A 15,309-nucleotide genomic window follows, 5' to 3' on the forward strand; every position below is an offset into this window, starting at 1 on the left:
TAGTTGAATAGGATGCAACAAAAATGAATCACATTAGAGGCCTGCATTTAGGTAGTCCGACATGTGATTCCCGCTTCACGATGGCCTAAGAACGATGAACAAAACCGGATCACACCGAAGCCTGACTTCAGTATTCGTCATCACAAACCATACACATGGTCACTATAAGCAGCTGTTACACACAGCCGTAAAATCTTAGAGCCATATCAGCCAATGAAAATGGGAAATGAAAAAGAAAATATTACTTAATACAGCCCCGAATCTGTTATGGCTGGTATGATGATGTACTAACTCGTAGACTGTGCTCAGACATAGGATGCTTTATGGCCATGTGTGAAAAAGCACTGGGAACTTTCATGGCAAGACATGTAGCAAATAATTACAACATGCTAAAGGAGGTGGAGCTGATAACTGATTATAGAAAGTTGTAAAGAAAAATAAGCGTGCAAATATGACAGTGATAGCAGTCGGATATGAAGGCCATTTCGTGGTAACACAGCCATGCTTTGGATGTTTGAGTTTGGGATTACTTGGCAGTATCAGGCGTAAACTGGTCACTGACTGCACAAAGGCCAGTATAGTGTTTCGACAATAAGACGGCCCTAAACTGTATAGAGCTTAAATGCAAGCTTTTTTTTTTTTCCTCGTTTTCGCTACCATCCCCGAAGATGTTCATGCCTTTGACTACGCACTTCTGTTGGGATCATGTCAAAGCTACGTTCAGGAACCCCAGTCGAAAATTTCTGAAGCCCTACGCTATTGCGTGCTTCGTAATCACATTGTGGTTTTGGGGCATTAGACACCAGATATATTATTAATTGTCAGTCACACTGATTCAAAGGCTCCAATGATTTACAGCAACGAAAACCCTGTTCTTTTTGGCTGCCCACTGTACCCACACTGCATAAGCTTCGTTGAACGTGCTTACGCAGTGTGAAATGATGTGGTTGCACAGAACTGCCGAGCAATATGATGAAGACTGTACGTGCGAGTGTGGGGCAAAGGCGTGTGGCAGACGTCAGTGCTGACATCCCGGATTCACAAATAGGCCAACGACTTTTACCTCGGCGGCATTGTGTACTTGACCCTGTGAGCTTCACATGTGGAAAAAGGATCCAATAATCTCGGACAAGAAGACGTATTTAAAACAAGTACATTTGCGGTTTGACCAAGCTGCATTGCTCGATCGTGGTCATGAAACATGTTTGTCAAGGCTGTCTGCACACACTGTGTAACTTGTTCCCAAAAAAACCTGCCATGGTCTGGTTAAGGTGACTGAACCTAAGGTCTCGGGACTGAATCCCGGCCACAGTGGCCACGTTTCAATGGAGGCGGAATCTTGATCACTCTTGTGCTTAGACTTAGGCACAGGTCAACGGACTCACTCATGAGTTGACTCACTTGGACTCTCTCAGGCTCGGATCGAGCCGTGAGTCCGAATCTGAGAGAGCCAAGATTTTGGCGAGTCCGAGTGGGTCCAGTTGAAAAAAAACGTCCGTGAATGTGGCTCGGCTTGGGAATTTGGTGAGTTCAAGTGAGTCCAAAGAAGAAGATGCATTTCTTAAGTGCGTCTGAGTGAGTTCTATTTTCTTTTGCTGACCTATGCATTTAGGTGCATGCCAAAGAACACCAGGTGGTCGAAATTTTTGTCACCTTCTCTCACAATCATGTCGTGGTTTTGAGAGTTCATCCCCCCCCCCAACAGTCACTATATTACAGCAGATTTTCATTAAATGGAACCATTTAATGGAACATTAAATGGGACCACGAAAATATGTTCTGTTTAACAGGAGCTCCGTTTACGGATCAATGAAGAAGTGTGCAGAGTACTAGCCTGACACCAATCATATTAGAGGAAGTTGTCGCATTTGAGCAGCATTTCTATTTAAGAGATTTCCCTTTGCTTAGTCTACTGTATTCTAGTTAAGATATGTGACACATTTGAGAGGCTTATTAAGGCCTTGAATGAGGACCCTGAGTCACTGTGTGGCAATGAATGTTGACCTTAGTTTGACGTCTATCGGTGCACCTGGTGGCTGGTCTATGCAGATGACTGTGCCGAAGAATGAAAATAACGTTGCACGAAACAGTCACCGCACTTTTTGCATGTTTCATGCAGTGTAAGGCATGCAAAAGCAGCAGCAAGGAAGTACAAAAGCATTCAGCAAACAAATCAAGCCAGCGTACAACAGTGTCCAAAAAAGTGGTGAGGATGATGAGTGATGGTGAATATCAGGGTCCCACAATGAGGGAATGGTGAGACAGTCGCACTCTTCCACTACGCTGATGCCACACGACTGGGCGTTTCACGCAAAAGCTCTTCTTCGGGGGAAGTGGTTCCTGTAGAGAAATACGGAGTTGGCAACTTTTTTTTTCCTTGGCCCTTTAATTTCATGTGGTTCACAGGGTGAGGCGTGGTTTGTGCGTCTGCATTGAGAACAAACTGGCAACTATCGTTGCGAATGACGAGTACTTATTTCTTATCCACTGTTTGCATTGCACTCAAAAGACCACAAAAAGCAGATTATGTATTTTTCCGTGATGCAAAGTATAATCAACTGTAGAAGGGGAAAAAAATGAGCCCTACGTGAAAAAGTACCAGCTGGTTAAAACAATCTGTGCCAATGGTCAAATTTCAGCTTAAGGTGCTTGTAATCAGGAAATCAACGGTAGAAGTCAATTTACACACTAACTTCAATGCAGTTAGAGAGTACATGCGGAGAGCAAGCAACAATTAATTCAGACCACGAAAGTAATAATATGCAGTGAGTAGCAACAGCTGATCGATAACCCAACAAAAAAATATATGGTCATGAACAATATGCAAAGCAATCTCTTGATTGGCAAATGTCCCTATGTGCAGAGTAGTATGATTGCACAAATTGACTGCAGCTATCACAAAGCGATAATCATTGAGCCAGTGGTTAGGCTCTGATGAAGGCACGTACATTCGTAATTCCAAATTTTGACTAGTAATTGTCATGGCATGTGCGTCCTACAAGTATGAAATGTACACATCTTTGTGGCTGTATGATTGTTGCGCGAAAGAGGTGGTACGGCAGCTTCAAGCAACCCTGTTTTAAAGCGCTGCACATTCTAACTAACACTTAGCTAAATAGTTAAGAAACGTAGCCTTGAGCCATAAACGAGTGTTGCCATGTAAACCATCACACAAGATGTGCAAATAGACAGAACAACAGCCATAATTATAGTGCCTTCAATAATCTCAACTTCGTCTATTAAAGATGGTATGTTGTGCTAAGTACTAAGTGGCACAGGAAAGCTGAGTGATACATACAAAGCGATACAAGGTGTTGCCACATCCGGCTTTGCTTAGTATGTTGAACTAACCCAACAACTTGTGCTCAAGAGTGTTATAGTTCATTGTACATACTTGCTTAGCTAGCTTGGTCACTGTTTAACAGTTATCACTACTAGTAATACTATTAGCAAAGTCAGCTAAGACATCTAGCATTGTGCAGAAAGACAACCACCACAGCCGATAATACCACGAGAGAGGTAGCGAGGTTTTAGCACACTATATACCACAGCTGTAAGTCGTAACCAAAATTAAAGAACATGTAGCACATAAAACCAGCACCCAACTAGATAAAGCTTAAGTAATAGTGATGATACCCAGTATTAGTATCCATGTGCATCATTGCAGGGGCTCTTTCATCACGAGTGTTGGTAAATAAAGCTCCACTGGGACATTAACCACTGTATGCGTGATATCCCAGTCTGTTCACAGCACTACAAGGGTTGTGGAATGACTGAGCACATGTAGTCTTTCCTAATTTCTCGTTAAAGAATGTTTTTCAATGTTACTGGCCTTGTCTAACCCTTTTTTCACTATAAATAAGGCAGCATATAAGTTGCGAAAACCTCCAGCCAAGTGAAAGTACTGTGTAACGCATTAACGTACGTGCCAGAGATTTAGGATAGAGTGGAAAATAAAATGATGAGAAAACTGTTCAAGCACTATCCGTCAATCTTGGTAGTGTACGTGGTACAGCAAACAACCTACCAAAGACATCCAAGTTGCCTACTGGAACCCTAGTAGTAAAGCTTTCAGAGTGATAAGCAGTGTTTGTATGGCCGGCGTACAATTGCCACTTTTTTCGAGTTATTTACTAGGGAACATTCAACAAATGTTTAGGAATATAAAGCTTTGACAGCTGTTTAGATAAAGCCAAATGCAGGAAATATAGCATCCCACATTTACCAATTTTTGCAGCCTGACATTGCTTTTTGAGCTGTGCTGTTGGTGGTGTAAGCACCGAGCAACATTGAGCTGTTGGCTGTGTAATCTAAGCCCTACAGTGCCTCTGCCATACTGCCAGGACTTAATCTCGATAAGAGTCATGGCTAAGCAATTCAAGTCCTACAGTGCCTCTGCCATACTGCCAGGACTTAATCTCGATAACAGTCATGGCTAAGCAATCTAAGTCCTACAGTGCCTCTGCCATACTGCCAGAACTGAATCTCGATAACAGTAGTGGTGAAAGCAAAACAGTGTGCATGCACACTGTCCGCTTGGGCTTTGCTGTCACAGGCATCGGTCCTACCAAACAAAAGCTCTTAACGCGGCAACCAACATAGCACTGCTGTACCATCCCATCTGCTCTGCTGCTGCCCTTTTTACAAACATGAATTGGATGGGCCAGTTTGCCAATTTTCGTGGCAATGGGCAGCCGCGTTGTGATGAGTCACGAGCCATTTTAGGGCTGGCAGTTAACCAGCGAATGCCGCTTAGGGCACACCGACATCGTGAAACCTGCTTTTTGAGTTTGGGGGTCGATCCATTTGGTAAGTTGGTCTGATAGGCGTCTCTGTACCTCCCTCAGTCGGCTTGACCATGTACTTGCTGTTGAACAGTGGTGCGATGCCCCAGGCCTGCATGCAAGTACAGAAAGAGGTTAGTCAGATGTGAAGCATAGTTGCAAGCAGCGTTTCGCATGGCTGTTAAACAAGAGAAACTAGAACGTGTTGCTGGGCTAGTTGGTTCATACTGAAGAAGTATTAAGAATGCAAGCTGTCCTTAATATTTCTTCTTAAGCTGCAAAAGCATGCAAGTGAAACATATGTAACAAGGAAACTAGACGCAAACCACTGGGTAAGAATAGGCGAAAGGAAAAACCGTCCACACGTATTTTTCCAGAACAGCTGCACTGTGAGAATATATCCATCCAGACAAAAACAAACGAGTACAGGGAATGGTGAAGAAGACTGGAAAGCTTTCCTGTTTCCTGTGTTTGTCCATTTTTGGCTGGATATATGTGTCCTCAATACAGTGCACGACTGGCCCAACATCATGTCATAAACAGTTGTGCTCTTTGGGACATAATCTGGTCACACACAAGAATTGTTGTCCGACTTGCTAGAGTTTCCTTTTTATTAAATAAACAGCGTCGCCCTCTGCTCGCCCTTTGAATATGCTACAGTCGAAGCTCTTTATAAGAGACACTGATATAAGAGACAAATGGGTATAAGAGACACCAGTAAGCCGACAGTAAAATACAGGGGATAGGAAAATGCATACAAGGTTGCCTGCTTATAAGAGACGTCTCATAGAAAAGACAAGATCGCTGCTCGGAGCATGCCTCTTATAGAGGGGTTTAACTGTATAACACGCTTACAGCCTGTGTTGTGTATCAGCGAGAAAACGTTGACCAAAATACTAATCATTATCGTTTGTTAGAAGTGTGCCAGAAAGTGCAACTGTTTTGTAGGCACACATATCTAGGTGAAACCTAGACCACTACTAACTGTTAATTAGGCCGTCAGGTGTTGCTATATATTGCTCTGTAGTGCATAGAACACATTAAAGAAGTGTACAGATGTGCCTGGCAACTCTGATTCACTAACTACGAATAATGACTTTGGCAGAGCCGTAATAGATTCAATCTTAGACTCAGAGTTGCCATGACTGAGAATGACTAGGTTTCAAATATTTCAAGCCGACAGCTGATCTCAATAATGTGCAAAGCTGGAGCAAAGCAAGTTAAATTTCACGTCCTAGGGCATACTGTCAGCATAAGGCATGAGAACTCGTGTAATAACAGCAGGCCAAATCCCTCAGACCCCTGTGCATACAAAGAAACTGCCTGTTTGTTCATGACATTCCATTTTTGCTTATCATATACATAAAACCTTAAAACATAGAACATAACAATAAAACCTTGCTATTGATTTTTGTTCATACTTAAGGGCTAATGAAGAGAAAGTTGTATTAGCAAATTGCACTTTTATGACACATCAGATTTTCTGTGAGATAGTGCTTGGAAAGGAAGAAAATACACAAAAAGCAATTGACAATGACTTTTATTTTCGCATCAATACATTGATTGATACGAAGGGGCGGGCGAGAAAAGCTGTCGTTCAGACAGCTTGACGATGCCGCTGGCCCCCTCACTGGTGCTTAACAGCAGTGATGCATTAACAATATACCAACATAATTCAGGAATATCTAACACAAGACATATATAAAAAGTGCAATAATCTATAATTCTACAAAGTTGCAATCCTTTAAAGGCAAAGAAGAAAAATAAAAAAATGCAATATAATAACATTGCTCACACGTAGCCTTGGTTATTGTAGAACACCAAAGAAAAAAAGAAAGAAAAAAAACATGCACGTGTGCAAGATTTAGAAGTGAGAGGAATCAGAAGAATGTTTTTCAAGGACATCTGTCTTGAGTTCAAAATAACTGCGCATAGCTTTAAAAGACATGCTCTCAAATTATAGCCCTTCGCAAATTAATCTGTTTAATAATCTTGGTAAGTTATTTCCTAGTGTTTGTTTTCCATGTGTTGTTTGCACTGTTGGTATTTTCCAGTATTCCCTTTTATGTGTGGCATATACAAAGGGGTTGTATATATACGTGTTGCATATACGGGTGGCAAAGCCACTTACGCACCAGTACCTGCGACTGCTTTGATTTCCATGGCACCTGCTAGGGCCTAGGAAGTTCCTAGGCAGTTCCCAGTCAATAAAAGCGAAGTACATTGTCTTAGCTTATGAAGCTTATAGAAATTTCATCGAGTCAATGTCACGAAAACACGGAAAAAAAAACACTGAAATCCGTGACATTCCCATCCGACATTTCAGTGGGAAATTTAGAAGATAAACTTTTGACACTGATTTTGTCATCTATTAATGAACCTATGTTGCTGAAAATAATGGCAGTAGAGTTTTTACAGTGTAATTTATCGGACTTGTCGGTTTCTATTTAGTACCCCTTTAATCGTGAAAGTGAGTCGGCTGTTTGTTATTCGCAGGGTATCCAGTGTTTCATTCTACTTGGCCTAAAGAATTACTATTCTTCCATCCCTAATACTAACACAATTAAAGCTATGCGTCATTGTTTCAAGGCCGAGCTCGAAGCTAACCGCTAGATAATGTCGCTTACTCTTGAGCGTAGACATGCAGGGTTAGTGCACGTATTGCCACGCACGTTGCTCGTGATGTGCCGCTCACATTAGTGTAAACGTGCTTGTGCGGCAATATGGCACCACTATTCTGTTCAGCTACCACCTGTTTTATGTAAAATGGGCCAATTCTATGCAAACCCCATGTGTGATGCATTGAGTGATGCATTGTGTGCCTTATGAAAGCAAGGTAAAGCCCATTGTCTAGAACAGCATATAGACAAGGGGGCTAACAATGGAGAGTAGACATATGCAATAGTGTGTCTACGTTCCAGATGACCATGAATGACAAACGGAGTCTGAATCACCACCTGCATGGAGTCCTTTATCTCTTGTGAATAGAAGAGCTGATTTTACTAAAAGCGTTTGTACCAAAGCATTTGTACTTGCACCAACATTCCTGCCTGATAAGTTAGTTTTATTGAGTGACGTAGGTTTTGAAATGCAAGCCTTTGAAAAATTTAAACAAAACAAACGTGCCTTAGGAATGTGACAGTTTTCAATTTTCTTGTCTAAATACAAATCAAGAATTTTGCAATTGAAAAGGTAATCAAGAAGTTTATAGACTTTCTGGCCATAATTTCCATTGCTCAGTTGATATTACCAAGTAGCATTTCTCTATCTCTCTCTCTTGCTCACTCTCTCTTAGCATTAGTGCTGCGTTCGCAATTTTAGTGCTTACACAGCAATCTTGACCCTTTCCACGCTATGCAGAGGCTCTGCTTATGCGCACGTTTTATGTAGAAATAGCTCCGAAGAAGCTCTGTTTACTGATGGTACATTTAATTTTCATGTACAGGGTTGTTAAGCTTCCTTTTTGCAATAAATAAAAGATTATGAATGAGTAACGACTGAATTTTTCTTTTTTGTAAGAGATCCAAACATTTAAAAATAAATATTTTAAAGAAGCCAGGATAATGGCTTGGCATGAAAATAAGACATATTAAATAGTGTAAATAAAAGACTGTTGAATAAGTTGAATAAAATTACATAGTAATTCATTAAATAAACATTAGGCCATAATAATAGCATGGCATGCAGTAAGGTTGAGGAATATTGTCAGATTTTGACTTCGAGAAGGAATAAAATTGCAGGTGGCCAAATGTGTTCAATCTGTGCTTGGTGATGAACCCGCAAGAGAATTTGTAGTGGATGTGCCAAGTGCAGGCAGTTGACATTCCCACGTGCTTGGTGTGGCAGCACTTTCCTTTTGACATCAGTACATGAGACGAGTAGCAGTTAGTAGAGAATGTTAGTCGAGTCATGTTACTGTAAGGAAATTCAGCTGGTCATTAGGTAAATCCTACTGCAGATGAACCACTTGTGGGATACCAGATCATGTTAGTAGTTGTATTACACTGTCTGCGTGGAGAATGTTTACCACTGCTGTTACCCCCACGGCCATACTGGAGTTACAAATGAGCCAGTAGCAGGTTGCTGAGAAAGTGGAGCGATAAGTGTTGTGCAAGATATAGTGCAAAGTGACCCAGTGCAAAGGTGACGACAGGGGTTTCCTCGTTTTCTGATATACTGTAAAATTTTGAGTAAGTGCTTCTCCTATGACAAAGAAAGATGCAACGATAATTGAAGGGGCCCCTAGCGCAGTTGCAGATGAAAATTCATTACAGCGGAGAAAGTGTCGCCTAAAAATAGAAGATGCACACCCGTGCTTCCGATTAAATGCTCTATTGAATATGCATGCATTCACTATTATTATTTGTCCTCGTCGGGTGAATAAAAACAATGAATGAAGCTGTGAAAGTGGCAAGAAAGGAAGAGGGGAGCATTCACAGATTATCCGAAATTCACAATTATCCCGAAAAATGGAGGAGGGTGCTTGCTCAAGTAAGGGGCGCTTGCTTGGATTTTGCAGTATGCATACTTATAAGCAATAAGTGAACTCTTCTGGAGCACCTGTTTCAAGCATGCCCTTGGCCTTGGCAAACAGCGATACTTCTCTGGCATTGTGAGAGATGCAGCCAAACCTCAAAGAAAGGAAACCTCACCTGTTATAAAGATAGTTTCACTTCGTTACATCTGATAATTCAATATCTTGCACTGTAATAGCAGTAAGACAATTTCTTTATTTACTTCATTACAATCAAGTTCATTATACATAACTGTGTGCCTCACCCCACAGAAACTCTTGTCACTGACTAAGACACGCGAGCTCCAGCAGTGGCGGTGCTGACACTACTGTTGTTTTCATTGTGGATCGTGTGACCCTGCACCTCTTCAGTAGATGTGTGAGAAGATTGGGGCAGGCCTTTCTAGAGTGTGTACTCAAGTGTTTCCTATCGCTGTCACACAGATCTCACTATCTTATTAGCTGCAGGAAAGCAGTCTTTGGCGGCCGTCAAGGTACTTGTCTTTAGGGTCAAGGGGTTCACTGAAGATAATGTAGGCAAGGCTGGGGTATCCTCCTGTTTTGGTTAGGAGTGCAGTGAAGTCTTGAACTAGGCTAGTGCAAACTAGATAAGACTTTCATTATCATCCTTTTTTGTGTTATGTTAAATATTCACACTATAAATTGGGTGGCTAGGTGCATGTCATGATGTTCTCTCATTCCTTATTAAAATATTGTTTGGTAAGCATTTTTTGAAAAGCAGATGGAATGAAGGAAGCCTTCACTGTTGTGTTGTTTTTTGTTTTGACGGTGTGACATTAGGTCACTTCTGTCTGTTGATGCTCAGTGGGGTTACGTTCATGGGACATTGTCGAGAGAAGCCCACATCCTCTTGTAGGCCTGAACAGGCTAATGATAAAGGGTGTTTGGAATGGTATGGCATCCATTTAAAACATAACCAGTCATTTCTTGGCAGAAGGCCATTGCTAATTAGCACTAAAAAAAGAAATACCCCTAACAAATGTTTTTTTTTCTACCTTGTGTGGCACTAGCAGTATCAACATGATAGATTTTGCTAGGTTTTTTTTTAATTGCAACAGCTGTTCTAGCACTCAAAAAGGCTCTCAAATATTCCTAGCTTCCATGTTTGGTTACTTTTCTTGGCTGCAGTCTTGTCCATTTATATCGATAAACATTTAGGTACTATTGGCCAACATGAGGTATTGAGATTCACAAGGCATAAAAAGCTGCGACAGGGACTTTTGGGCGGTGTCACTGCCAGTTTTTTACCGCACGATATAACTGACTGGCCAAGCTTGTGTTCATGGTGATGCTGCGTGGTATGTTAGACGTGTAACCTACCAGCATAACATCAACCTAATACTTCAGGTAGTAACCAGTCGTGGTAGCTAAGAAAGTGATGTGTTGCGCTGCTGAGCTTTAAGGCATGGGTTCAGTTCTTGGCTATCGTGGCTGCATTTCTGTGCTAATAACAGCCGTGTGCCAAGATTTAGGTGCGTGTTAAGGAAACCTAGGTGGCCAAAGTTAATCTAGAATTCCCCCCACTACAGCACGCCTCACTGTAATATTGTGGTTTTGGCATTAAAGCCCCGAAAGTCATTGTACTTCATTTAGTACATCCAATTAAATCATGCATTAGGCATTCTTTTTGGAAGGTTGTAGTATATGTGAAAATGAGGTGACATCCACAGCAGATGTTGGTGGGCAACAAAGTCAGATGAGACAACTTTTTGTAATGCGAGCATTCATTTATTTCCAGTGTTTCTTTTTTCTTGTCTGTACATAAATACAACAAAGTAAATGACTACAGTGCAGCTACATAGCATCAGCCATTTGAAGGTGAAAGAAACCGTTGTACATTTGATTGCGACATTCTTAGCTGAAAGCTCATTTGGATTGAAAGCGAGAAAAGTGTGAAAGTGCATCTTCGTGGCACCTAGTGCAATGTGCAAATTAGAGCTTCTCTTTCTACAGATAAAACAGTAAAGCCTAGCAAGGATGTCATTCGACTACTATAGTATAATACAAGTAACGAAAATAATGTGTCATAAATTCAAAAGGTTGCAAATGCAAAGCAAAATAAAGAAAGCCATATTGGCTTAAAATCGGGCAAAGCATTCAGAGGGAGTATTAATAAAAGAACTATATAATCTCGCTTGAGATATTTCTGTTCTTAACTACCTTTTTCTCTGATAGCTTCAAGCAAACTCACTCTGATTATTAAATTAAGGTATTGAGACATTGCAGCTTGTGTATATGAATATTTCCATATTTTGCAAACATGAATAGATATATAAAAATGAGCACTTATTTAGGGACTACAAGGCAATCATCACCACAACTCTTACTTCAAATATGGGAATAATACACAGAAAATGGTAGCACGCGCAAGTTACAAAAACAAATGTGTCAGTTGGTGCCGGAAAAAAAAAAAACACACTTCTTTGTATTTTTAATGTGACCAGTGCTGGCCAATTTCATTGATAACAGCAGAGTGAAATGCACAAAATAGCCTTCAAAACGAAAGAATTGGTGTACATTAAAAATGTGAAAACGAGTCTGCATATCAACATGACAGCTCAAAGCTGTTTAAACAAAGGGATGTTAAAACTAGCCACTAACAGCGAAATCCACTGTTAATGAATGCTTGAATGGAAGAACATGCTTCTGCGAGATTCTTTACAATTATTGAACAACCTTACCTACTAAACTTCACACGAAATCAGTTTCTTCATTGTAGCTACAGTTTAAATATAAAAAAATCCAGACAGTGGGCATTAACATGACTCCTACTGGCCAATGTTTACAAACTTGCGGTATGCTAAGATTCAGAGCATAGGCCAACTTTTTACCATTTTACTTCTGATTAGTGGACACCTTTGCCTCGTGTAAGCCATGCAGTCAACATTAACCTCTTTCCATTGCTTGTCCACCAGATAAAAGATATCGTTTCTACTGAGTCCAACATATGTAGACCACACCAATATGGTGTGACAAAACCATTCGATGAAAGCTCATAGCTGATAAGACAATAGTGCTGTTTCATGGTAAAAAAAAACATTGTGCCGATAACGTAGTATTGGTAACCGGTTCATGATCAAGGCAACACGCTACCTAAAAATCTCAGTGCTGTGATGGATGGGTCGTTAGAGAATACCCAGATGCAAGGTATGCTCAAAATCTTGTTGGCAAACATACATGAGATGAAGTCTATGCATATGGTACAGCATTGTTTTCTAAGGTGTCGGTCGTCCTTTTGTTGGCTGCACTGACTGTTGGTTTTCATGAAGGTTGCGTCCAACAAAGAAAAACCAGCCCTTGAAGTTCCCTTCTTTCGTTATGGTGCCATCGGGCCTTTGTTTTCGTGCGGCAAGTCCAACAAACAATTTCTTTTTAACGAATAAAAAGTATGGGTGCAATATATACTCTAATAATGCATTATGGTAAGCCATGTACAGTCGGCCAAATCTTTAGCTATCGTGCATGAGTGGCAGCTTTTTCTGCATATCTTTGCCATACGACTCAATTAAGTTTCACTTTAATTACAGACAAGTGTATACCCATAAAGCACATGTCCACGAAATCATTTTTTGTAACTTAGTTTCATAAGATGGCACGGACAAAAAAGTGACCACTGCGCATAATAGCTAAATTTTGTCCGACTGTACAACAGTGCTTAACAACATTACGCCCATCTATATTCATTTCATCTATGTAAAGGAACCCCCATCTATATTCATTTCATCTATGTAAAGGAATTCTTCTTTGCTCCTACTTCGTCCGCTTGTCCTGTTCTCAGCATCCCATTATAAAAAAAAAGCCCTGCCCTTTTGTTCTAATGAGCCTGTTTGTGATGCTTATTTCGTTAGTGCTCAGCATGGACATTATAGCAAAATGCTACTGCAGAACATGGTGACAGAACCACAGACAATGCTACAAAGAATGACATGTTGTGATGCTGTGCTCATCGTGTGATGATTGATTTCATCTTTTAGTGTATAAGGTTTTCGCAGCTGACTTCTAAGCCTAGTTACGTAGCTGTTCCCAACAAGAAGGGCTGCACCGCAGAAACTGGCGTATTCCGGTTTCAATACAATGTAAACAAATGTAATTACTAGAGCTGCTGTGTGCATTAGCATTTAAATAAGATTTAAATATTTGCACTTAAACTGAGACTCTCCTAGTTTTACATCATCATCATTTTTGAGTGCAAACAGCTCCTATGCAACTGTAAATATGCTGCATGATTACATTTGCCTGTTACTAATCCCAAAATCAGTGGGGTTCTGAGAGTTGGGGATATTTCACTTGAACGTGAGGTATAGTACTGCCAAAAAATAACTCGCAATCAGCAGCTTCTGGCATTGTGAGTATCAGTGATGGGGCAAGTGAGAAGGGCCACGTTAGAAACCATTACAATGCAAAGACAAAGCAAATAAAAACAAAATAAGAGTGTGCTCATGCAAGATTTGTATTTTTTCTGCTATTTTGTATCATATTTTCTTTTGCGTGCTTTTGCAAATAGCTAAGCATATTTTAAAGGGCGAGTAAACAGTCCTGAGGTCCAAAAATTTTCAAAAAGAGTATATGTGCAGTTTTCTTTGCGAACATGCTGCCGCAAGAATTTCGCGAATGCGGGCTGTTTAAGGAAGTTACGAGGTTTAGAACATCGGTCTAAGCTGGTTTCAAATTTTTGCGCGGCCTCACCCCCTTCTCCCTTCCATGAAGGGGAAGGTGCAGCCCATCGTTGTGACTCCGCACACTTCGGCAATGTGACACCACGTCAGCGATTGACGTCATCGACGAACTCGATCAGTCGTAACGCACTTCCGCTTGCTGCGAAGCATGGTTCTTTGTTTACCGTTTGCGGCACCAGCCGCGAGTCAACCATGTAAGCGTCAGGTGCGAAGTGTCGAGACCACAAATGATCATGTCCATGACGTACGTCGCTGGATGGCTGATTCGCTTCAGTCATGCAGCACGCAGGGCCCCATCCTGAGGCACCCGGTGCCTCGATTTGCAGCACCCGGTGCCCCAGTGGAGCGACTGAGGCTCCCGGTGCCCCAGTCCCTCGATTTGCAGCCGACGACTGAGCAACGCTTTTTACCTGTGTTGCTCATGTCAAGGGCAAAAGTATGTTCATATGTGCGCACAGGCGCTGTAGTTGAGCGAGGAGTGTACACGTGCATGCAACAACTGATTTAGAGAAATCAGCGAGCTGTGTGCTACGTCACGTCGCCAATCGCCGAGTTGACGTCACTGCGCATGCAAAGGGGGTGGTTAGGCGTAAGAAAGATGCGCGGGAATCGTTTTTCGAAGTAGAGGCTCTGCGCAGGGTGCCACGCTGTAATATTCAGAAAACGTGATCGCTGCGGTCTAATCTATGAATTGGCGAGCTTGTATGGGGGTGTAAAAAAAGGTCAGAGCCTGTTTACTGGCCCTTTAATGTCAACTAAGCATGGAATAACTTCAATGAATGGATGCCAAAGTAGTAGAAGGAAAATTTGCATTAAGAAGGAAAATACACATCACCAATTAGCCTAACAAATATATTTTGTTGACCAAATAAGATGCGCAGCAACATTTAAAGGAGTGCTCGATAAATTATTCGCTGTTAAACTAATACTTTATTTGTCTAGAACAAGCCTAACAACATCAAACATGCTTAACTCCTTTAATAATATACGCCAGCTCATGTCTTGTGACATTAGAGCCAGGCAGCTGAAACTGTCCATTGAGAGGAGCCCTTTGTCTGCATGCGGGTGGTAGACAGCAAAAGACCTGTTCCGAGAAAAGCAAATGTTTGGGAGCCTGAGCGATAGCACGCTATTGCATGCCACCTGAATCTGTCTGCAGAGAAACAGATTGACAAAAATATACGTTACGTAATGAATAATCTGAAGGGACACCCAAGAGAAATGATAAATCAGTTTTGAACTTTACAGTATTTGTGCAAAATAACATTAATCGATTTCGCAACAAGTTCAGTGCGCTGAACTTGAAACTTTTTAT

General features: G+C 41.2%; 1 protein-coding gene across 3 annotated transcripts in view; it reads right to left on the reverse strand.

Moving 5' to 3' along the window:
• Positions 1-1,823: 1,823 nt before the first annotated feature.
• Positions 1,824-15,309, reverse strand: part of LOC119180988 (putative phosphatidate phosphatase) — a 35,438-nt gene continuing 21,952 nt past the window's right edge. Inside the window, exons 6-7 of one of the 3 annotated variants that reach the window (XM_037432143.2) lie at positions 4,839-4,896; positions 1,824-2,340 (exon numbers count right to left, since the gene is read on the reverse strand). In XM_037432143.2, coding sequence (XP_037288040.2) covers positions 2,279-2,340; positions 4,839-4,896 — 120 coding nt within the window. In that variant the 3' untranslated portion in view covers positions 1,824-2,278. Of the gene's footprint in view, positions 2,341-4,607; positions 4,897-14,669; positions 15,079-15,309 lie in introns of those variants that run through there. The other 2 variants (XM_075875575.1, XM_075875576.1) reach the window with 2 other exon arrangements.

Source organism: Rhipicephalus microplus, chromosome 10 (genome assembly GCF_043290135.1).
Source record: "Rhipicephalus microplus isolate Deutch F79 chromosome 10, USDA_Rmic, whole genome shotgun sequence".
NCBI lineage: Eukaryota > Metazoa > Arthropoda > Arachnida > Ixodida > Ixodidae > Rhipicephalus > Rhipicephalus microplus.